Raw genomic sequence first — 24,827 nt, forward strand, 5'->3', positions numbered from 1 at the left:
AAGGATGTATAGCACAAGCCCTTACATATCATGAGATTGGCTTCAGTCTCAGAAAATGATTTACTTCCATCTTTACTGGGAAATTATCTTGTTAATCACACAGGATGTAGCCAGGCCAAGGGACTCAGTTCAAGAATTCAGCCTCTTAATATTTTTTTTGGTTTGCTAATTTCAACTAATCCACCAAGACACATCCACTAGAAAGATAAGACTATGAATCTGGAAAGTTAAAGGCCCCTGGAATGCACAGAAACATCTAGAATGCACATGCATTGGTGTACAAAATGTCTTGAGTTTGGAATCGACGGCTTTGTTTTTCCAGGGTTGGGACAACTTGTGAAGGAGGAACATAACTGCTTCGTTAGTCATTTTGATTTTTTTTTTCTCAGACCTTATTTTTCCTAAAAGGAAAATAACCCAAATACTGACCAGCTACAATATGCCAAGTATCTAATGTACATTGATAGGAATCTTCACACTATGAGGCAGATGCAACTAAACCCATTTTCTAGGTGAGGAAACTGAGGCGAAGGAACATGCTCAAATGCAGCAGCTAACAAACGGAAGAGACAGGATTAACATCCTAGTTGGTTTAACCTCTAAGGTTGTGTTCTTCTACACTGAATTGCTTCTCCCAAAGGTATAGAACAGTCCAACATCCTATGTGGAGCTTGGAAAGGTGTTTAATCCCAAGAGTCCGACTCCACCGCCCATTCAAAGTCAAGTCTCAGCTCTCTAAAATGTCTTCTGCACTGCAGAGACATGGGAATCATATCTCAGGATCCTGGAGATCAAAAGCTTTGGAATAAGGACCTAAACAGAGCACACAATTCAAGTCTGATGGCTCACACAGTCCTGAGGTGAATTCCCATGTGAATGATGACCTGACTCTACCTGCCAGGAAGCTTAAGATCATGGGCCTCTATCTCCTCTGTGAAGTGGCCACAGCAACCCTTTCAGTGGCCAGTTCCCCAAAACCACTTTATCTGTGATTGCTTTCTTCCTCGCACTTGCTCATTCTAACGTGAGTTCTCCCAGGATCATACGTTAAGCAGTATGAGTAGCACCTACTGAGTGCCAACTTTAGCTAGGCAGCAAGTTAGGCTGTTTGCATGCTTTGTCTTACTTGATCCCCACACACTCCTGTATGTGTCAGTACTATTACTAGCTCCATCTATGGATGAGGAAACAGAAGCTCAGAGAGGCTGTCACCGGCCAGAGGCACACAGCACAAGGCAGAACCAGGCTGAGCCCCTAAGGACAGGCAATATCAGAGGAAACACCAATGCTCCCTGCTATGCTTGCTGGGGCCTGGCTCCTAGAGGAAGGTTTGGAGAGGACCCCCCGCCCCAAACCTGAGTCAGTCACAGGGGAGTCCTTTTGCTCGTGAGTGGCAGAGAACAAAGCAGCGGGGAGGGGGGGGGAGCATTCTGGGAAGATAGTTGGCAAGTGTGTCCTTTGAGAGGAGCTGGTTAGAGAGAAAGACACCAACCATAGTCAATAAGATGAAGCCGGGACTGGCAGGGAGGAAAGAGTCCCAGCAGAGTGTGGGAGGTGATGCTTAGAGATAGCTGGGCAAGAGAGACAATGCTCATGGCCTGAGATGCAGGAGCAGACAGTGGGCCAGGGCCCTGCCTGATGTGACCACCAAAGACAGCCTGTCAGCTTTCCAGGGCTTTGTAATAGAAGCGCTAAAAGTTTTGGTTGGGTGGTATGCTGTGGGCTGCCTGAGACTCTGTGGGGCCAGGGACAGTATCTGGGGGTGGGTTGGTCCTGTGCTCATTCAGGGATGGGGTCTGAGAAAGGGGTTGCCACTTCCCTCTAGTGCTGTTAGTGCTAACTACCATTTTGAGGGATGCCAGCAGTGTTTATCAACTGAGGACCATTTTGGCCCCCAAGGAACAGTGGCCATGTCTGGAGACATTTTAGTTATCACAACTGGGAATGTGCTTCTGGCATTGAATGAGTGGAGGCCACAGTTGCCGCTAAACTCTGCTAAACAGCATGCAATGCACAGGATAGGCTCCACGCCAAAGAGTTATCCAGCCAGCAATGTCAACAGTGTTCAAGTTTAGAAACCCTGGATTACAGTCACCACTGAAAATTCCTCTTCCCGAAATAATAGGCTATATAGATGGAGCCATGGAGGAAACTGGCTCAAAATCTCCACAGTGAGCAGAACTGAGCAAAGAAACATTCTAAGTTGTGTTCACTTAGGTTCAGTCGCTCAGTCGTGTCCGACTCTTTGTGACCCCATGGACTCCAACATCCACTGGATCATTGAAAGAGCAAGATAGTTCCAGAAAAACATATATTTCTGCTTTATTAACTATGCCAAAGCCTTTGACTGTGTGGATCACAATAAACTGTGGAAAATTCTTCAAGAGATGGGAATACCAGACTACCTGACCTGCCTCTTGAGAAACCTATATGCAGGTCAGGAAGCAACGGTTAGAACAGGACATGGAACAAGAGACTGGTTCCAAATAGAAAAAGGAGTATGTCAAGGCTGTATATTGTCACCCTGCTTATTTAACTTATATGCAGAGTACATCATGAGAAATGCTGGGCTGGAGGAACCACAAGCTGGAATCAAGATTGCCGGGAGAAATATCAATAAGCTCAGATATGCAGATGACACTACCCTTATGGCAGAAAGTGAAGAGGAACTAAAAAGCCTCTTGATGAAGGTGAAAGAGGAGAGTGAAAAAGTTGGCTTAAAGCTCAACATTCAGAAGACGAAGATTATGGCATCTGGTCCCATCACTTCATGGGAAATAGATGGGGAAACAGTGGAAACAGTGTCAGACTTTATTTTGGGGGCTCCAAAATCACTGCAGATGGTGACTGCAGCCATGAAATTAAAAGACGCTTGCTCCTTGGAAGAAAAGTTATGACCAACCTAGATAGCATATTCAAAAGCAGAGACATTACTTTGCCAACAAAGGTTCATCTAGTCAAGGCTATGGTTTTTCCAGTGGTCATGTATAGATGTGAGAGTTGGACTGTGAAGAAAGCTGAGTGCCGAAGAATTGATGCTTTTGAACTGTGGTGTTGGAGAAGACTCTTGAAAGTCCTTTGGAGTGCAAGGAGATCCAACCAGTCCATTCTAAAGGAGATCAGTCCTGTGTGTTCATTAGAAGGAATGATGCTAAAGCTGAAACTCCAGTACTTTGGCCACCTCATGCAAAGAGTTGACTCATTGGAAAAGACTCTGATGCTGGGAGGGATTGGGGGCAGGAGGAGAAGGGGACAACAGAGGATGAGATGGCTGGATGGCATCACCAACTCAATGGACATGAGTTTGAGTGAACTCTGGGAGTTGGTGATGGACAGGGAGGCCTGGCGTGCTGTGGTTCATGGGGTCGCAAAGAGTTGGACACAATTGAGCGACTGAACTGAACTGAACTGAACTGGACTGCAGCACGCCAGGCTTCCCTGTCCTTCACCAACTCCTAGAGCTTGCTCAAACTCATGTTCATTGAGTCAGTGATGCCATCCAACCATCTCATCCTCTGTCAATCCCTTCTCCTCCTGCCTTCAATCTTTCCCAGCATCAGGGTCTTTTCAAATGAGTCAGTTCTTTACATCGGGTGGCCAAAGTATTGGAGTTTCAGCTTCAACATCAGTCCTTCCAATGAATATTCAGGACTGATCTCTTTTAGGATGGACTGGTTGGATCTCCTTGCTGTCCAAGGAACTCTAAAGAGTCTTCTTCAACACCACAGTTCAAAAGCATCAATTCTTCAGTGCTCAGCTTTCTTTATAGTCCAACTCTTATATCCATACATGACCACTGGAAAAACCATAGCCTTGACTAGATGGACCTTTGTTGGCAAAGTAATGTCTCTGCTTTTTAATATGCTGTCTAGGTTGGTCATAACTTTTCTTCCAAGGAGCAAGTGTCTTTTAATTTCATGGCTGCAGTCACCATCTGCAGTGATTTTGGAGCCCCCCAAAAATAAAGTCTCTCACTGTTTCCATTGTTTCCCCATCTATTTGCCATGAGTAGATGGGACCAGACGCCTTGATCTTAGTTTTCTGAATGTTGAGTTTTAAGCCATCTTTTTCACTCTCCTCTTTCACTTTCATCAAGAGGCTCTTTGGTTCTTTGCTTTCTGCCATAAGGGTGGTGTTATCTGCATATCTGAGGTTATTGATATTTCTCCCAGCAATCTTAATTCCAGCTTGTGCTTCATCCAGCCCAGCATTTCGCATGACGTACTCTGCATATAAGTTAAATAATCAGGGTGACAATATACGGCCTTGACATACTCCTTTTCCGATTTGGAACCAGTCTCGTGTTCCATGTCCAGTTCTAACTGTTGCTTCTTGACCTTCATACAGATTTCTCAGGAGGCAGGTAAGGTGGTCTGGTGTTTCTATCTCTTTAAGAATTTTCCAGTTTGTTGTGGTCCACACAGTCAAAGGCTTTGGCATAGTCAATAAAGCAGAAGTAGATGTTTTTCTGGAACTCTCTTGCTTTTTCGATGATCTAACGGATATTGGCAATTTGATCTCTGGTTCCTCTGCCTTTTCTAAATCCAGCTTGAACATCTGGAAGTTCACGATTCACATATTATTGAAGCCTGGCTTGGAGAATTTTGAGCATTACTTTGCTAGCATGTGAGATGAGTGCAATTGTGTAGTAGTTAGAACATTCTTTGATATTGCCTTTCTTTGGGATTGGAATGAAAACTGACCTTTTCCAGTCCTGTGGCCACTGCTGAGTTTTCCAAATTTGCTGGCATACTGAGTGCAGCACTTTCACAGCATCATCTTTTAGGATTTGAAATAGCTTAACTGGAATTCCATCACCTCTACTAACTTTGTCCATCACATCACCTCTACTAACATTCCGTCACATCACTAACTTTGTAGTGATGCTTCCTGAGGCCCACTTGACTTCATACTCCAGGATGTCTGGCTCTACATGAGTGATCACACCATCATGGTTATCTGGGTCATGAAGATCTTTTTTGTATAGTTCTTCTGTGTATTCTCACCACCTTTTTAAAATATCTTCTACTTCTATTAGGTGCATACCATTTCTGTCCTTTATTGTGCCCATCTTGGCATGAAATGTTCCCTTGGTATCTCTAATTTTCTTGACGAGACCTCTAGTCTTTCCCATTCTATTGCTTTCCTCTATTTCTTTGCATTGATAGCTGAGGAAGGATTCATGTCAATAGTTTTAAACAGTGTAAGTTGTATTCTCATTTCAACAGTCTTGGAAGCAAAGCTGCTGGATATCATTGTAGATACACACACACACACCCCCCGCCTCAGATGCAGGTATTCTCTCCAGGAACCCTTCCGGTATCCCTATGGGACATGCACTATCACTCTCCCTTGTACAGATGAAGATGCACTGAGGCTCAGAGAGGTTAAGCATCTTGTCCAAAGTCACACAGCCAGCAAGTGGACTTAGCCATGGTAGGGACTCGGAAGTTTCAGGCTGAAGTAGGTGCAATTTAAAGAAAACTGAAGAAAGGGTAGGAGACAGGGTTTGAGTTCAGACTGCCACTTACTGACTCTGTAGCTGGCACATAATTCCAGTCTCCCCTGAGCATTTGTTTCTTTATCTGTAAGATGAGTTAGACAAAATCATCTTAAACAGTGTGATTCTTTGAATCTGGATCTTAAAATTGCACCTTCTTCCCATACTGTAGATTTTCATTTCTTTGTCTCCTCCCTCATCCATTATGCCTATTCCTTCCTCACAGAATTTCAGAGATGTAAATCTCATCTACAATCCAGGTAAGCAGGTAGAGGACAAAGCAATGCTGCGATCAATTGACAAGAGGCCGTGAGAAAGAGGTAATTTATTGTGTTTTGCTCTCTGGCTATGCCAGGAAAGCTAATATATGCTCACAGAAATGGAGGTACCAGACAGATGGCTGAAACCATAAGGCACGCACATATATTTTAAGTCTGTAGATCTGAGCCAGAAATAAATGAGACTGTGACAGCTCCAGGGCAGAATGAGGGAGATGTCTTTTCAGGCAGTAGAAGATAAACTTGCCAACAATTAAATGGGTTAGTTCCCATGATTCATTCATTCATCTACTATATGGATGGAACCGTTTTACGGTCGTGGTGGGAGAGATGATATACGCCTAGAAAAATGTCAAGAACGCGTTTTGATGGACAAGAACAATGAGACACTCTCACCATTTCCTGTTTACCAGGTCCCATTCTATATACAAATGATCATAGCAACCCTCTGAAGTAGACACTATTATTATTATTCCCATTTCCAGATGAAGAAACTGTCACCAAGGAGATTAAGTGACTTGCTTTAGATTCCTGAGCTAATTAGACAAGTTTCTAACAAGGCAGCTGGCCCAGAGTCCCTGCTCTAACCAGGACACTCTCTGCCTTTGTCTGTCTCTAAAATGTATCAGTGACTCAGAGTCTCTTTGCTCCAAAATTCATAGAATGTGAGAGTCAGAAGGTGCCTTAAAGGTGACTGAGCCCAGATGTTTTTCATATCTCTCTAAACTGCATGACCTTGAAATTTTACTTGAAGCTCAGTTATTGAGATAAGGGGCTGGGAGGCTCAGATTCCCGCACCCTCTTCTTGCTGTCCTCCTCTCAGGGACCCTGGGTCCAGGGCTCTACAGAGCCCAGCTAAGACTGAGTACTCCTGACCTCTCTCACCACCTTACTCCCTCTGCAGATGGCAAAACTAAGCCCGAAGGTGCCTATAAACTAGAGTGGAAAGGACACTTTCCCACCTGTTAAATGAGGTAGTTGGATCAGCTTCTGTCCTTCAGCATGGTTTCCTGAGCACCTACTATGCCCTTTCTGTGTCAGGAGGGTCTCTTGGCCCTGAGGCGCTGTGACTATAAAGACCCAGCAGGCGCTTTGTGTGTCTCTGATGCACAAATATGTCTTCCTTTCAAGGGAGGTTCTGCGGACCAGCCCTGTCGGTCCCCAGGAGGGTGTGAAGATGCTCTTCAGCAACACAGAACACAAAACTGGCCATGGGTGACTGAGGATATGTCTTGGACTCTGTTCAAGGATCGCTCCTCCCAGGACCATCCCAATCCTAAGTCCCAAACAGCCAGCTTTGAATCCTTGTCTCTCAGGAGCCTCCCCAGCAGGGCTGTCATATTACCGAGAAAGGTGGTGCTTCGGGTTGAATTCTGTCCCCCTTAAAAGACATGTTGGAGCCCCTACCTCTAGGACCTCAGAATATGACCTTCATTGGGAACAAGGTCTTTGCAGAGATAACCAAGTTAAATGGAACTCATTAGGGTGGGTCTTAGTTCAGTAGGACTGATGTCCTTACAAAAAGGAGAAATCTGCGTATGGACGCACAGTGGAAAGAAGTTCATCTACTAGCCAAGAAATGCCTGAGGCCCCGGAAGCAGGGGCTGGGGGTGGGCTGGAGCAGATCATCCCCTCCAGCCTCCAGGGGGAGCGTGGCCCTGCTCCCGCCTTGATTCCGGACTCTGGGCCTCCAGAACTGTTGTTCTAACCACCCCAGAGTGGAAACGAATTCAGATGGGGTCAAAGCATTACTGATTCTGGCTAGAATCCTGTGGATCTTTTCATTATGTTTTGTTTTGATTGTTTCTGTCCTCATATAATAGGTGCAGTTCTTTTTTTTTTTTTTTTTTTTTTGCCACTTATAAATTCTGGAGTCCCAGCCACTGAGGTGGCTCAGTGGTAAAGAAAGAATCCACCTGCCAGTGTAGGGGACACAGGTTCGATCCCTGACCTGGGAAGATCCCACATGCCTCAGGGCCTCTAAGCCTGAGTGCGGCAACTGCTGAAGTCCATGTGCCCTAAAGCCAGTGTAATGAGAAGCCCGCGCACTGCAACTAGAGTAGCCCCTACTCGCTGCAACCAGCGAAAAAGCCCATGCAGCAACGGAGACCCAGCACAGCCAAAACTAGATAAACAAATGAAAAAATTATCAGAAAAATTCTGGAGTCCAAAAGTACATGCACATGTTGAAGGCTTTTGATGAGCTTACTTCTGGAGGCTCACAGCTTCTGCTATAACCTCTACCTTAGAAGAGAGGGCAGACCAGACTGAAGAAATGCCCCGGGAATGAATTCCTGAGAGCCCTGGCATTTGGGAGGTGCTGCCAAGGCAGCCTCCATCAATGGCTTCCCACACCCGACCCCCCAGGACGCGGTGGCCACAGGGTTACAAGGCTTTCTTTCATCTCTGTCCAGACCTTCAACTGTCCTCACCACCCTCTTCCTTCTCTACTGACTGCCTTCTCAGCAGAATCCTCGCCTGACATGACTCCCCTTCCCACAACCTGGAGGCAGTTGCTTGACTCTAGGAAATGGAGCAGGCTGACAGACTTCTAAGCAGAGAAACCACACGTTTTCATGGAAAGAGAACTCTGGGGCTCAGAGAAGCTGAGTAGCTCACTGTTCTATAACCAATCACCGCTTGTCTTCGGGGAAATCATGTGAAGCTCCTTGACCTTCAGACTCTCTATCTGTAAAATGCCGAAGGTCATTTCAACACTGCTGACCTCATAAAGATGGATGTTCTGTGTGTGTGTGTGTGTGTGTGTGTGTGTGTGTTAGTCGCTCAGTCGTGTCTGAGTCTTTGCCACCCCATGGACTGTAGCCTGCCAGGCTCCTCTGTCCATGGGATTCTCCAGGCAAGAATACTGGAGTGGGTTGCCATGCCCTTCTCCAGGGGATCTTCCCAACCCAGGGATCCAACCTGGGTCTCCTGCATTGCAGGAAGATTCTTTACCAGACATTCTGTGCAGTGTTACAAATTTAAAAACCTGTCAAGGGAAGCCAGGTAAACAGTGAGTGCTTGCTTAGGAAAACTGGAATATTTGGGAGACTGTATTAGTTTGTCGTAGCTGCTGTAACAAATTACCGTAAACTGGTGACTTATAGCAACAGAAATTTACTGTCTCATGGTTCTGGAGAGAAAACCGGATTTATTGAGCCCAAATCCAGATGTGGACAGGGCCATGCTGCCTCTGGAGGCTGCAGAGAAGAAGCCAGGACTTATGCTTCCAACTCTGGTGGTGCTGGCATGTCTTGGCTTGTATGTGCATCACTCAAACTCTGCTTCCTCCTCTTCTATGTGTATCAAATCTCCCCACCTCCCTCTTATAAGGACACTTGTGAATGCATTTAGGATCCTTTGGGATAATTCAGGAATAGTTTTTTTTTTTTCTGCATCAGGATCCCTAGTTTGTTCACATCTACAAGCCCCTTTTTCCTTAAGAGGTCACATTTAGTGGTTCTAGAATTTAGGACCTGGTATCTCTAGGTGATCATTATTTCCTTTTGTTGCAAAAAAATCTTTTTATACTTTGGAAAGCCATTTTCTTAAATTAAGCTAACTGTTCAGTTTTTAGAGGCACAAACATATAGGATTAATAAAGATGGCTCCTCCTCCCAAGCCAGGTCAATCAATGAATAGCTAATGTTGCAATCTCAAACTGCTTTCTACATCTTTTATCCTAAATGCCCTTCCTACAATGCTGTGAGATACAGCGGCGATTACTGTTCTACCCATTTTTCAGATGAGACTCAGAAAAGTTAAGCGATGTGTTCCACGTCATTGAACCAGGAGTTGTACGGAGGTCCTACCATCTTTTCTCTGTTACCCTGTGGATCGCAGAAGTGACAGGGACCCTCAGCCAAATTCCCTTCACGTGAAAATACCCACTGTGGCCACGCGGCCACCTTACCTGCTGTGACTGTAGCTTTCTGGAGCATGGTACATGAAGACGTTTCCTCGGACCGTCCTTGCCCAGTGGCTGGCCATGTCGATCACGGGGCAGATGATAAAGTAGTCTCTGGTGAGAAGAAGACAGAGGGGGGTGTCTAGCTATGTCCAGCTCTATAGACAACTGTGCTGGGTAAAGGTTTCTCCCAGGTAAGGGTCCCTGGGCTACCAGCCCTTCTGCACACACCCATAGAGAACACACCTGCTCCTTGCATCCCCAGCTTTCCTCTTTCCCCAGCTGGGCCCCCTGCACAGTCCAGCCTGCTTCATGGATGGCCATGGTCACACACTGTGGTCCATACGACACATCTCAGGGTCAAGAGACCCATGGGAAACATCTTCCCAGATCATCAATTTTACCCAAAAACTTGGGAACAAAACGTCTTATAGTCAAATAAATACAATACACTGTGGAGCTGAACATAATCATGAATTTAAAAAGAAGACAGAGACCTCAAGAGTCTGGGGCTACCAGGCTCTGAATCCCACACAGCATCTCTACGTCTCCTTGACACTCCACGTCCTCAGCTGAGAACTGGGGCCCATGAGCCCAGCACTGCAGAGATTCTGGTAAGTGATGGACTCATGGAAGTCCATCACTGAGGAGGGCTGCCTCCTCCGGAGGTGGAGACCAGCACTTCCAGGGCTCACAGGGAAGGTTCTCAGAGAGCACGTGGCTGGTGGGGTGAGTCTCGAAGTGCAGATGGAGGCAGCCGTCTTCAGCTCATGGGCCCTAGAGGAACGGTGAGCAGGACAGGGGTAGGAGCAGACCTTCAGAGAGGCCCACCCTGGTAACACTGTGACGAGGACACTGGAGGCAGGGAGGCCCGTGAAGGCTGTTGCGTCAGCCCGGCCGGGAGTCTCCCTCATCAGTGAAGCCTTCCTGGGTTACCTGCCCTCCCTCAGACCTCCGCTCCTGCCCCCGGCTCATGGATTACTCTCAAAGACAGTTACAGGCTAAAGCTGGAACGGGAAGGAACATGGGTTTCTGTACTCTAGCCTGAGCTCTTTCCACAACATGGATCTGAGCCAGTCCTGACGTGGCTGTGAGCGTCTCAGGGCCCAGGAGTCGGACATCTGTGAGCCCTTAGGGTCCATTCTGGGGCTGGGCCTCCAGGAACAGCTGCTGGCCGTTTGGTTCAAAGGGTTCAAAGCTGAACTCTCCACTGGAGGGAAAATTAGAGCCTTCTTGGGCCCTGAGGTCCCAGGGGGTGGTACAAAGTTTTATTCGGAGCCAATGATGCTCTGATTGGAAACCGCAGACTCTTGGGCAGAGAGACCAAGCAGGGAAGCGTGTCTCAACACCCTTCAGTCCAGCTCTTTCCATCACAGGCAAGTTCAGCAGGGGCCTCCGAGCCTCGACAGCAGCTCTGTCCCCAGGGACGGAGAGCAAGGGCCAGTGTGGACCTCCCCAAGGACAGGAAAGGAGCCACAGGATGCTGAACCACACCCCCCCCCAACCAGGTTCTCCCCCCATGGAGGGGCGCCCGCCAGGGAACCAGAACATGCCACGGGGGACTCACAGGTGACTCAAGAGCTAGAGTCCCCGCTGTGGTCTCATCCCAGGGGCTCCACAGGCAGAGAGACCCAGAACCTGGCTGTTTCTTGACTGTGATGAGAGAGAGAGAGGCATGGACTGCAGACGCATGGGTTGGGGGCATCCACTCACCACTCCTGGGTGGGGGACCTGGGCCGACTTCCCCAGGGAAGGAAGCTGGAGGCAGTGACCTTGAGCAACAAGGCCCATAAACAGTGAGTGTAGAAACAGCATCCTGGGGAAGGGGCACACGGCCTCAGGAGCCCTGCGTCCTCAATCCTAGGTGTGACGTCAGGCACAAACCTTCCCCTGTCTAGGCCTGTGTTTCCTGTGCAAGGTGAATTCTGGCCAAAAGCAGAGTCACTTGAGGGACCCTAAAAATACATTTCATGCTTAGTCACTCCATCCTGTTGGACTCTTTGTGACCCCATGGACTATAGTCCACCAGGCTCCTCTGTCCATGGGATTCTCCAGGCAAGAATGATGATGTGGGTTGCCATTTCATCCTCCAGGGGATCTTCCTGACCCAGGGATCGAACCCAGGTCTCCTGTACTGCAGGCGAACTTTTAACCATCTGAGAGATATATACCAGCACTTATGAGGCCTGGGCTCTTGCCCCACCCTTCGAGTGCTCCCTACACGGTTCTCAAGGGTAGCCTAGGTCCAGACTGCTGGACTGGAGGACAGCGGTCCTCTCTGCTGGGTTGGGCTGTTCCCTTCTGCGCCAAGCGCCCCACTCCCTGGTTCTCCATCAGCACCAGCTGAGCTCAGCTTCTAAGTGCAGGGTGTATACAGCAGGCGCAAGTACCATGGAGGGAAGGAAGGGGTCACTGCTCGTGTCTCCCCCATGCAGGCAGGCAGCCCGCACTTTGGACTAAATGAGGGAGGCAGCGAAAAGCACCAGCACTGTGCCCCGGTTCTCCCCAAATGGCCTGAGCATCCCCACGCCCGCGTGGAGGCAGACCCGCGCGCCCAGGGGGCTCACCGCGTGGCCTGCTCCAGGGCACGGGAGAAGGAGGCGTAGTCGTCTGAGTCATGCTCCAGGGAGTAGTACCACGTGGCCGCAGCCTGCACACCGGCGTCTGCTGCCTCGCCACCCAGGGAGTTCTGCAGCGCCTGATAAAAGGCTGTTTTGCTACTGGTCCGGCCTTGACTTTCCTCAAATTGCTTGAAAAAGAAAAAGATACGGAAATCGCCCGATCAGATTCTGAAAGGCCTCGAGTCAGCGTCGCTCCAACACTTGGTTTAGAATGTTCTCTCTGGAAAGCAGTGGCAGATGGTGTGAAGCCCATGGGCATGGGTACTAGAGCCAGACTGCCTGGGTGCGAATCCCAGCGCTGCCTCCTTCCAGCTGCGTGACCTTAAACAAGTGCTGTACCTCTCTGTGCCCCCTCTCCCAGCCTGAAAACGGTCAGAGCAGAGCCCGCCCCCACCAACCCAGGCAGGGCTGCGAGAAAGAGTAAAAGCTGAATACACGTGAAGCACGGAAAAGCGCGCCGGCAGCAAGCAAGCGCTCACTGAACGCCAGCCGTTGCGGCAGGCTGCTCTTGGGTCTCACGGTGGGTGCTCAGCCAGCCTGTCACATGGTTTCGTTAGGAAAGCAGACTCCCGTCTCCTTCACTGACTCAAGCAGTCAACGTAAGGATGTTCTCTGTACCCTTTTCTACTGACAAACCCACTCTAGGTCCAGGGCCAGCTGCTTGCCAGGCCTGGGAAACAGCCCTGAGCATGCTGTTCAGAGAGCCCTGATCAAGCGTCCCTGCTCTCGCGGGCCTCATGTTCTAGAGAGTGGAGGTGGAAAATAAGCAAATAGTTACACCGTTCATCCGGGACAGGTGCTATGAAGAGAAGCAGAGCAGGGTGAGGCCGAGGGCAGGGCGATTTCACAGAGGATGGGCGGGGATGGGGAGGGGTCCCCAGGCACCTCTCTGGGGATGGGCGTCCAGTTGGAAGTAAGTCTTTCCCCTTTCCTTCTTCCTTTCTTTCCTCCGTTCCTTCCTGTCTAGCTTCCTTCCCCCATCTTTCCCTCCCTCCTGTCTTTTCTTTCTTTCTTGTTTTCTTTCTTTTCTCTTCTTTTCAAAATCTGTTTTTAAACTGCAGTATCACTGGTCTATAACGTTAGATGACTTGGATGTGTACCACATTCTATTCCTACTTCTGGGTACCCGACCGTGAACTCCCCACCAAAGGTTTAGTTTCCATCCCATCACATACGTCTGAGACAGTAAATGAAACTGAAGTCAATCCCTTTTACCCGTCTTCCCTGCCCCCACCCCCGCCTCTGATCACCGCTACTCGGCCCCTGCTGTGTCTACGCGTTTACTGTTGCTTGGTTTGGTTTGTTCAGTTGTTTGTTTCACCTGCAAGTGAACTCGTATGGTATTTGTCTTCCTCCTTTTCCTTCTTCCCTTCCTTACTTGTCCTGTCTGCCTGGGAGAGTCTGGGGAGGGCCATGTCTCCCCCGCCAGGACTCAGTTTCCTTACTTCTGAAGACAAGGAGAGGAGGGAGACGCAGCTCCAGCGTGAGGTCCAGGCCCCTCGGCCCCTGTGCAGTCCTGGGGTGTGTGTTTACGTATTTCTAGACTCCTATGTCAACACCAACATGTGCTTATCAGGACTTCCTGACGTGTCTAGATTGTTTTCCTAAACGTTCCCAAGCACACCGGGCCTGTGATTAGAATTCAAGGAGTGGATATGATCAGTAAGGAATCCCTGCTGTCTGAGACACAACCCACTGGGGTCACAGGCTGTGCTGCCTTCAGCCTGGCTCACCAAGAGCCTGGACCAAGATGTGAATCACTGATCAGAAGCACGTCTGCTGGTGGCTACACGCCAGCTTCAGGAGAGATGAAGAAAGGAGATAGGGAGAGGTGTGCAAAGATGGCTTAGTCTGAATTCTACCTATAATGGGTTATTTCTTGGAAAAAGATCTGAAGAAAATATGGCAAAAAATGTTAATACCTGTTAAATCTGAATGTGCCTACTGTATCAGTGTTTATTATATCAACATGGGTTTATTATATAATTCATATATTATCAAATATTTCTGATCATGATCTATAATAAAAAAGACATTGGATACATGCGGAATTCACACACACTCACACTGAAAGGTCTGTAGTAATGTTCACAAGTAACACTCATTCTCGTTGTTAACATCTATGATGTATCTGATAGTTTTCATTGTATTGTATTGTATTCTAGTCTTGGTCTAGTCTATTCAAAATGCTTGCCTGCAATCTAATTGACTTCACAATCTTCTAATAGTTTAGGTGGAAACCATCATGTTATTATCTGCCCTTTTCTGAGTTTTTGACATATTTTATCCCCCCAATTATATTAGTCACCATTCACATAACTCCGATTATTGCTAAACATTTAGCATGTGTATTTCACTGAAATATCAAAATCACCATGAGTTGGGCAGTTGCATAGAATCACTGTCAAATTCCAACAAAACTTTAATATACAGGGCACAACACAGATCTGGGCACACATGGTCAGTAGATGTGAGTGATTTTTTTTTTCCTTGTCCCAGATGCAGGCAGGGGCCCCTGGGTGCCTTCAGGATGCTTTACTGAATCCCCAGGGGCTATTCTTGTTCTATTCTTGTTCCAGGACCACTGAGGAACCCCTGAACCACAGGACTTGGTGTGGTGCTCTGTAAGTGCTGGACAAAATGAATAGTGAAGACCTTGCCCTTCGTAGAGATAACACAGGAGAAGCTGCAAGTCCAAAGTCAAACCTCCTGGATTCAAATCCCCACAGCTGGAAAGACCTGGACTTGGATGCCAGCTTTGCTAGGTATTGGATGTGCATCACGGCGACTTCCTGGACCTCTCTGCCTTTGTTTTCTTCTCCGTGCCATGGGCACGATAACATTACCCTCTTAATTAAACTGTCCTGAGGTTACACGTGCACACTGTTAGCATGAAGCCTACTGCTGGATGCATGCAGACTCAACCCTGGGCCCAGCTCAGCTGGCTCAGAGGAGCTCATGTTTTACAGTAAGACCTGATCCGTGCTGGGGCCCCTGGCTGTGGGGCCAGACCCTTGGAACTCCTCTTTGGAATCACTGCTGGAGAATGACTGACCTTGTCCTGGTGCTGCGAAAATTCTTTCCACAAAGAGGTCGCTTTTAGGAGCAGCACGCCATTAAGCCCCGGGCCTTACTAGAAGCACCTCAAACAGCCTGAACAGTTCCACAGCTAGAATGCTGAAAGGAAGGTCCCAGTTTCTGCTGTCACGAGACTGCGATTCATTTCACATTCTAACAGGACCTGAGTCGCTCAGATGAGCTGGGACATGACAGTGTCCATGGTCACTAGTCTGGAGAGACGGCTGGAGTGTGGACCTGGGACACAGCGGGGCGTGTGTGGATGCAAAGGGGCCTGATTTCAGCAAGACCCAGGTCTCTTCCTGCTTGGCACGGACAGAAGCACAGATGCCATTGCTGGTTTAATTAAAGAGGCAGCGGGAGGGAGTGGGGCCACCACGTGACTGCCAAGCCAGGGGCCAGTGGCACAAGCTGTAATTATGGGCAGGACCTTCCTCAGAGGCGGGTTTGCTGGGCGTGGGCTCATTAAGGGCCATCAGGGATTGGCACATCTGAGCTGCGTGGTTTTATAGGGCTGCCCTGAATATGCCCCACAGAACAGTTAGAGGAGCCCTGGGGAACATTTAGAGACTGCAGAGGGGTCCAGAGTCACCTTGCATGCTGGTGGCCTAGGGAACTGAATGTGGGGTTCAGACCTGGCTCTGTGTGCGGCCTCAGAAGATTCATTGCCCGTTGGTGTCCCCAGCTCCACAAAGCCCCAGCAGGAAGCCCAGGAGCCCCTGGTTCTCCTCTCCTTGAAGTTATGCAAAATGGTTGTGACATTGTAAGCTGGAGGAGAGAGAGACCGAGAGAGGCATCTCCAAAGGCAAGCAGGTGCACGCTGAAAGGAGCAGTGAACGGACAAACGTCCCCAGAATCCTCTAGAGCTCCAGGGTACCTGGAGACACAAATCCTCCTTCATTTAATGGGCATACGTTAGAGACGTACTGTGGCCAGCAGCTAAGCGGTTTGAAGTGAACAGGACACAGACCTTCCCACAGAACAGCCTGGTAAAATCGAAGAGGTAACTTGTCAATGAATGAAGTGGTTGTGCAAACCGTCGATGGCTGGTGTCCAGCAGAGACGGGGATGAAGCAGAAAGAGGGCGGGTTTGGGAAGCACACGATGGCTTCCTCACTCCCTCCTCAGCCTACCCTCATCACTCAGGCTCACCCTCACCCCCCTGAGACCGCTCCTATCAAGGGCCCCCGGGACCTACATCTTGTCAGGTCCAGGGGTCAGATCTCTGCCCTCATCTCACACCACTTCCAATGACGTTCTACCCTCGACCTCAACTTCCTTTCACAAACACGTTCCTTTCTTGGCTTTCTGTGAAATCAAGATTTCTTGGTTTTCTTCCAGGTCTGTATCTATAGCTCTGAACTCGCTCCTGAACTCCCAGCTCACCCACCCAACTGCCGATGCTACATGTATCCCCAGTCTGGGCCTGCCTCCCCTCTACCGTGTCTTTAGCCCTAACTTAACACACCAGCTGGCCCCCTGGGCCTCACAGTGGACCTCAGTCTGGTCTCTCAATCCTTTGTTATCTTTCCACAGTCGGTTTTCCATAGAGCCGCCAGAATGCTCTTCAAATTCACTGATCAGGAGTATCATTTTCTAGCTTGCACTTTCTGATAATGGCCCCCTCCAAGTAGAATCAAGTCACTGCTCAGATGGCCTAACAGGTCAGCTTTCCGCTCTTATTGCCCCCTCCATCACCCACTGGGTTTAACAGCATCCGGCCTTCTCGCCCCTCAAACCAGCCCTGCCCCGGGGTCTTTGCACCAGCTCCTCAACTGGCTCCACTCACGACAGGCTCTTCTCACCACTCAGGACCAGAAGTCCCCTCCCCGACCTCCCTGCAAAGTGCTTTCCCCCATCGCTTCCTTTCCTCTCTTGTTACTGTTACAGCTTTCTTCAGAGCACACTCCATGATCTGAAACTCCTATTTCCTTTGTTTACACACCACTGCCACTGTCCTTTCCCTGGAACATAAACTCTGTGAGCCAGGAGCCTGATCTCTTTGGTGGGGGCTGGGGGGTGGGGGGTTACAACGTTCCCCAGAGCCATGAGGTGAGCCCTCAGAGAGTTTGTGTTGACCCCTCCTGCCCTGACCACTGGGTGTGGAAGTGACCAGACCAAAGGCTGACTTCACCTTCCAGCAGGCCTCTGCCAGACCGCGTTGTAATTGTAGGGGCCATGATACAATGTTCCTTTTAATTTTTTTTTAAATCAGAAGAAAAAATTAATAATAATAGTGAACATATACTAATGAATCCAGGGACTGCCCTGGCAGTCCGTGGGTTAACACTTCACCTTCCAAGGCAGCGCGTACATGTTCATCCCTGGCTGGGGAGCTCGGATCCCACACAACCCAGGGCCAAAAATCCAAAATATTAGACAGAAGCAATATTGCAACAAATTCAATAAAGACTTAAAAACTGGTCTGCATCAGAAAATCTTAAAAAAAATAAATAATGAATCCAGCCTGGCTTACATTCATCTTTTACTGGCACAGTCAGAAAATATTTTTACTGTTTGGGGGAAATGAGTCAAACCCATTGATCCTTGGTTTTCCCTTCACAGAGCACAGGGGATACTGAGACTAGGGACACGGGTGAGTGACAATGCTGAGGGTCGGCTGGTTACAGCACCAGCGTGGAGGGGTCTTGGTACATACAGCTCCCAAGGTTGGGTGCTGTTACCTTTGCCTGGAAGTCCTTAAAAAATAGGACTAAAACTACCCTATGACCCAGTAATCCTACTACTGGGCATATACCTTGAGAAAACCATAATTCTGAAAGACATATGTAACACAATATTAATTGCAGCACTATTGACAACAGCCAAGACATGGAAGGAAGCTAGACGTCCATCGACAGGTGAATGGATAAAAAGATTGTGGTATATATACACAGCAATGGAATATCACTTGGCCGTAAAAAGGAACAACGTTGAGTCGACTGAACTGAGGTGGATGAACTTAGAGCCTGCTATACTGAGTGAAGTAAGTCAGGAAGAGAAAGACAAATACCATAGAGTAACGCATTCACAGGGAATCTAAGAAAATGGCACTGATGAACGTATCTGCAGGGCAAGAGCAGAGACGCAGACGTGGAGGTGCAGGTGTAGACACGTGGGCACAGAGAGGAAAAGAGGGTGGGGCAAACGGAGAGAGCAGCACGGTGGGCTTAGTCACTAAGTCGTGTCCGACTCTTGCGACCCCATGGACTGTAGCCTGCCAGTCTCCCCCGTCCATGGGATTCTCCAGGCAAGACTACTGGATGGGGTTGCCATTTCCCTCTCAGAGTAGCATAGAAATATATGCACTGCCATATGTAAAATATCTAGCTAGTGGGCAGTTGCCGTCTAGCGCAGGGAGCTCAGCTCGGTGCTCTGTGATGACCTAGAGGGGTGGGAGGGAGGCTCAGGACAGAGGGGACACACACACACACACACAGAGCTGATTCATGTTGTTGTATGGCAGAAAGCAACACAACATTGCAAAGCAATTATCCTCCAATTAAAAATAAATTCTAAAAGAAGAAGAAAAAAAAAAAACACAAGTTCTCACTTAACTACAGGGTTGGTTGCCCTGTGCCCATTCAAAGACTAAAGAGATGCTAGCTCTCAGACTGGTTCAGCTGCCTGCATGGCATGGCTAAAGCAAGGAATCCCAACCTGTTTTTCTGATTCTGGGTCCTGGCTTTCCAGAAGGCCCCAGGATGTCTAGGGTCCGCACCCTCGCATCTCTTCACCCCAAAGGGCTGGGGATTCGGCGTGGCAGTCCCCGTCTCTCTCCATAGGAAATCCATGTGCTCCCTGAGACTCTGGCATGCCCCTCTGCTGTAATCTGTCACCAAAGGCTTGGTTTTCCCGGGCTGGGGCTCATGCCAGCTCCTGGGGCTGCCAGGTGCCACTTTCCAACTTTCAGATGGGCTGCCCTCCCCCTCCCAGCTCCCTGCAGGGCCCCCACCCCACCTGCTCCTGGATGAGGCCAACTCCCAGCCAAGCTCAGGGGCAACACGGCGGGGGCCGATTGCGGTTTTTTTCTCGCCTTCCTTGGAGATGCTTGTGCTTGGAGGGGAAGGCAGAGCATTGCCTCTTGGAACAAATCTGCTTTTGATCATGCAAATTAATGCCCGGTTAATGTAGGCAGACTGTCAATTTCACCAGTTAGGAAGAGAGAGAGAGAGAAAAGAGGGAAAAATCCCCACCACGGTGACTGACGAAGAATTTCAACGGAAAGCTGCTACTTCAGAAAATAAGATCGTTCTCTGTGAACAGAGCCATCGCAGGCATCTCAGGGCGCGGCGATGCACCACCGGTACGTGGTTAACTCTGCTGGTGTCGTTAAGGCTCCTCGGGTGGGCCACAGGCGGCCTGGGGTGCTGGGGGCTGAGGGTCTTCACGTGGACTCGCTGGAAGCCCTACCCACCCTCTGTGGGCTGAGGGAATTTATTGGGTCTCTGCTGCTGTGACAGACGGGTGAGTCTGGGGCCTCACTTGGGGTGGGAGGGATATCTATCTACCTCTCTCATGACTTTCCCTGGGAAGCTGGATGGTGTGTGTTTGGGGTTGGGCTCTGGATGGTACTGATGCAAGAGTGGAATGAGAGGAAAGCATGTGTATGTATCTGCCACGATTTGGAAAACTGGCGCAGGTCAGGCGAGGTGGTTCGGTGATCATACACTCTTTGTATTCCTGCCTCCTCGGGATAATTCTCTGGACTGGGGACAATAGCTTTGATATTGATTGTCATAGCACAGTTAAAGAATCAAGGGAAAAGCTAGTATTTATTGAGCACATGCTACTTACTGCCTGTATTTTTTTCTTTCAACATCTTTATGGGGATATGTACTGATAATCTCCGGATTTTACAGATAGGGAAACTGAGGCTCAGGCTCTAGGGAGCTCAAATTCTCCTAATTACAATCCATGGACACCCAGGACACTCTGGCGCTCTGCTGACAGACAGCTCAGGGGACGGGGTACCGGCCAGTTCCGTCATCACTGGGTCACTTCTGCTGTCGGTGCCACTGTGGGTCCAATGACCCCTTCTTCCCCAACTGTGCAGAGGTCCTACAGTAGGTGTCTGTCTCTCCAAACAGTGTGTATCAAACTGCCTTTTAATGATTTATTTTTGCTCATTTTCTATTTTGTTCCTTGACTGTGAGCTCCTCGAGGGCAGGAATTTAATTTGTATTTATGTCCCAAACACCTAGCACAGTGTTGGGGGCACAGTAAGTGACCTTGTTAAGTGTCGCATGACTAATTGAACAGGTCTCTGTGCTGGGAAAACATGCTCGAGACTCTGTTCTAGTGGATCTGTCCTGCTTCTCAGCACAGACAGGGTGGGAGAGGCGGGGCCGATACGGATGGATGGAGGATTGGGGAGAAGGAATTGCTGGGATGAAGGTCCTTGGGGATGTGCCACCCGGGGCTCCTCCTTGACTAATGGCAGCTGGACTCAAGTGCTACAGAGCTGTCCAGGGGGAAATGGAGAAACCCACAGCCCAACCCTGAATGCAGGTCACGAGCAGGCTGAGACAAAGCAGGGTAACCCAGAGGGCAAGCGGGCGCAGGGTTGTTGGAAATAAAAAAGGAACTTCAACACCACATTCAGAGGGCAGCTGGTAGCGTGGTTCCCACTTGGGTGTCCATGCTGGTCCATGGCAGCTCTGTGCCAGGCAGGACTCTGAGGACTCCTCTGGGCTATGATCTGTCTGTAGGGTGTAGATGGTGCTAGTGCATTTCCACCACCCAATTTCCTAGAGTTGAATACAGAAAGCACCCCCGACTGGAGCCAGAGGACCTGCAGTGGGGACTCGGCTTTGCAAATGGCTAGTCAGGTGACCCGTCATGCGTGCGTGTTTAGTCGCTCGGTGGCGTCTGACTCTGTGGTCCCATGGACTTTAGCTCACCAGGCTCCTCTGTCCATGGGATTCTCCAGGCAAGAACTGGACTGGGTTGCCATTTTCCCCACCAAGGGATCTTCCCGACCCAGGGATTGAACCCAGGTCTTCTGCACTGCAGGTGGACTCTTTACCATCTGAGCCACCAGGGAAGCCCCTAGGTGACCTGAGGACAATATCAATGCTCTCAAAACATGTTTCTTCCTCAGTACAATGGTGTTAAGTGTTGCTTCATGAGTATGGACCTCATAGCGTTATGGCTGAGATAAAAGAAGAGTGGGGGAGGAATTGCGAAGTCCTTTGCATTGAGTGGCCCTGATTCTACCTGAGTTCCTGTCCGTGTGAGCATCTAGCATGCTGTCATTGGTGGACAGCAAGCTCACGAAGGGGAGGTTGGCTTTTCCCAGAAGGCTGGGATAGAAATAGAGTGCCTTTGGAGTTGGACAGACTTGGATTTGAATTCTGACTTCTCTCTGAACTGGTTTCTCATTGGAAAATTAGTGATAATAATCCCTGATCCATAAGGTTGGTTGGGGATGAATTATTGGTTTTGGTCAACCCAATCTTTCCTTAAAGACTCCTAAGTCAGATCCATAATTTTATTCTTTCAAACTAATAAAGATTCATCGAGCACTTACTGTGTACCAGTCACTTTTATAGGCACCAGAAATAGAGCAGAAAGCAAAACAGATAAAGTCTCTGAGCTCAGGGCAACTTATATGTGCTCACATTCTAGTGGAGGAGGAAATATGATAGACAAATAGATGACATTCAGGGGTACAAGTGCTGAGGATGCAGAGCAGGATAAGGGAGAGAAAGACTGCTGGGGGTGTGGTGCCCTCTGTACCAGAGTGGTCCAGCAAGTTCTTTCTGAAGGAGGTGAGGCAGTGAGTTACCTGGAGAAGAAGTGGTTAAGAACCCACCTTCGAGGGTTTGATCCTGGGTCAGGAACTTAAGGTCCCACGTGCCACAGAGCTACTAAGCCAACGAGCCACAACTAGAGAAGCCTGCACCTGCAAAAAAGAACCAGCACAGCCAAAGAACATTCTAGAAGAGGGAACGGAAAGTGCCGAGATCCTGAGGTGGGAGTGTGCTCGGCAGATCTGAGGACTGCCACAGAGACCAGTTGGGCTGAAGCACAGTGAGCGAGAAGGGAGCGGCAGCAGATGAGGTCAGAGACCGTATCAGATAGCGGTCGTGATGGACTGGGGCTTTCCCCTGTGTGAGCTGAGGCCACTGGAGGACTTTGAGGAATGAAGGGATCTGACTTATCCTGTGAAGGGATTACTCCAGCCATGGTGGTTCTTACACCTCGTAAGAGGCAAAACCAGAAGCTGGACAATGGTTGGGGGCCATTATAAAAATCCTGGAGAAAGATGATGGCATGGGTCAGGGTGAAGGCAGAAGTGGTGGGGAGAGAGGGCTGGAAACGTTCTGAGATACAGCCACACAGACGTGCTGATGGAAAGCTGGGAGCAAGAAAGAGAGGTTTGGAGCCTGCGCCTGCAGAAGCAGGAGCTACTGTTTATTACAATGGTGGACAGTGGAGGACAAGCTGGTTGGGGCTGGGGGAGGGCATCAGTGGAATCAGCAGTTCCTCTGGCTATGTTAAGAGTGAGAAGCGATGAGACCTCTCAGTGAGGATGCCAAGTAGACCCTGGGCTAAGCCAGTCTAGGGTTCAAGGGAAAAGCCCGGGAGGGAGATAGAGAGTCGGGCTGGAGGTACAGGTCAGTCCAGGAGATGCAAGCATGTACACGTGATGGCTCTGCAAGTGTGCATTTGGCCCCAAGCCTGACTGTTACCACATCCTTCTTCCTCCCAAATTTCCAGTCAGCCCCTGGGTGAGTTCCCAGAGGGACATAGTCTCCCAAGACCCTGCCAATGGCTGCACTAGTGCCTGTTCACAGGAGGACAAACACGGGAGGGAAGTAAGACAGGGACAGTCTAACCAGAACGAAGGCGCTAAAGGAGCACTGGCTGGGACGGGTTTGGATACAAGCAGAGACCGGAACACAGCCGGGCGCTACTCCACCCGGACCTGCCGGCCAGGTCCCTGATCTGGAGCCTGGCCCCCTACCCGCCTCCTGATGTGGGCAGAGAGCTCTCGTCAGCAGACACCATCTTTCTTTGCAAGTGGACCAAGGAAACAGCTCCTTGAAAGCCTCTAAAGGGAAACTCAATGAGAGGGATGGAAACACATTGCTGCGGAGGGTTGCCAGTCCTCTGGATCTGGGCTCCCTGCCATGGGGGCTCTGAGAGTCAGGGCAGAGCTGGCAAAATCCCAAGATGCTGCCAGGAGAGGAAAGACCAAGGCAGCCACAGACCATCCTCTTACACTGGGCTGTCATCACCCCCAAGATATAAACCTGAGCTGTCCTATGGTCAACTCTAGCACCAGGTCCATCAGCTGGGGACCAACGTGTCCACATTGCTATATTTAAAACGGACAACCAACAAGGACCCACTGTAGAGCACAGGGAACTCTGCTCAATGCCACGTGGCAGCCAGGATGGGAGGGGCGTTTCAGGGAGAATGGATATATACGTATATGTATGACTGAGTCCCTTCGCTGTCCACCTGAAACTCTCACAATATTGTTAATCTGTTATTCTCCAATATAAAATAAAAAGCTTACAAATTAATAAATAAAAGCTCCCCTCCCCCGGTTCCAGTGGATGGATGGCTTTTCCACCAGGAGTTAGGGGTGTCTAGGAATTTGCTGCCGGGGCCTGCTTCCCCCTGTCTAGGATGCTCCCTAGGCTCCCAGGAATGCAGTTCTTCCCCTCTCCCTAAGGTTGGAGATGGGCTAGGATGCATTTTCAGTGCATGGTCCAAAGGCTTAGAGCTTAGAGGATAGAATATCTTCTGCACAAAGCTTCCCATGTCCTCCCCTGCCGGGTCATGTGAAATGAGGAACTGCATGGAAGGGACTCCAGGGCTGATGCACACGTCTTTCCAACCTGCCCGTGCTGTAGGGCACTGTCTCCCACATGGAGGATGTAGAGCGTGCAGCAAGAAAGGACATTCATTTCTTTCTCATGCTTTAAAAAGTTCTGTTTTTGTGAATCTTTTATAACAATTGGTATAGGACTATGCATGTATACTATTAATACTCGAATGACTAAGCTTCCTACTTTTTAATTGATGACAGACTTGATCAAAAGTAATTTGAAGAGCCACTGCTTTAAAGAAAAGCCCAGGGCTAGTGGTGGAGAGCGGCCTTGTTTCAGCCTTTCCTCAGTGAAACTGTCAGTCTGGTTCATAACCAAGTTGCAGACCCTCGAAATAAAGGGCTGAGTCATAGATGGATGCATGGCAGAAAAACGTAGAGATGGATCAGAGGCAAAATTCCTTCTCCATGGCTGTGAGCCAACCAATGGAAGCTGATAGTGAATAAGCTGTGCCGTATGCCACCTCCTAATACACACACACACACACACACACACACACACACACAGCTCTCTATTTATACACATATACATGGTATTGTTGTTCAGTCGCTAAGTCATGTCCGACTGCAGCCCCATGGACTGTAGCACGCAAGGCTC

The 24,827-nt window shown here is 49.1% G+C and overlaps 1 protein-coding gene across 1 annotated transcript in view; it reads right to left on the reverse strand.

Moving 5' to 3' along the window:
- Positions 1-24,827, reverse strand: part of TG (thyroglobulin) — a 235,215-nt gene that overhangs the window by 13,137 nt on the left and 197,251 nt on the right. The window contains exons 44-45 of the mRNA XM_061438544.1: positions 12,253-12,434; positions 9,692-9,799 (exon numbers count right to left, since the gene is read on the reverse strand). Coding sequence (XP_061294528.1) covers positions 9,692-9,799; positions 12,253-12,434 — 290 coding nt within the window. The remainder of the gene's footprint in view (positions 1-9,691; positions 9,800-12,252; positions 12,435-24,827) is intronic.

Source organism: Bos javanicus, chromosome 14, assembly GCF_032452875.1.
Source record: "Bos javanicus breed banteng chromosome 14, ARS-OSU_banteng_1.0, whole genome shotgun sequence".
In the NCBI taxonomy this organism is placed as follows: Eukaryota; Metazoa; Chordata; class Mammalia; order Artiodactyla; family Bovidae; genus Bos; species Bos javanicus.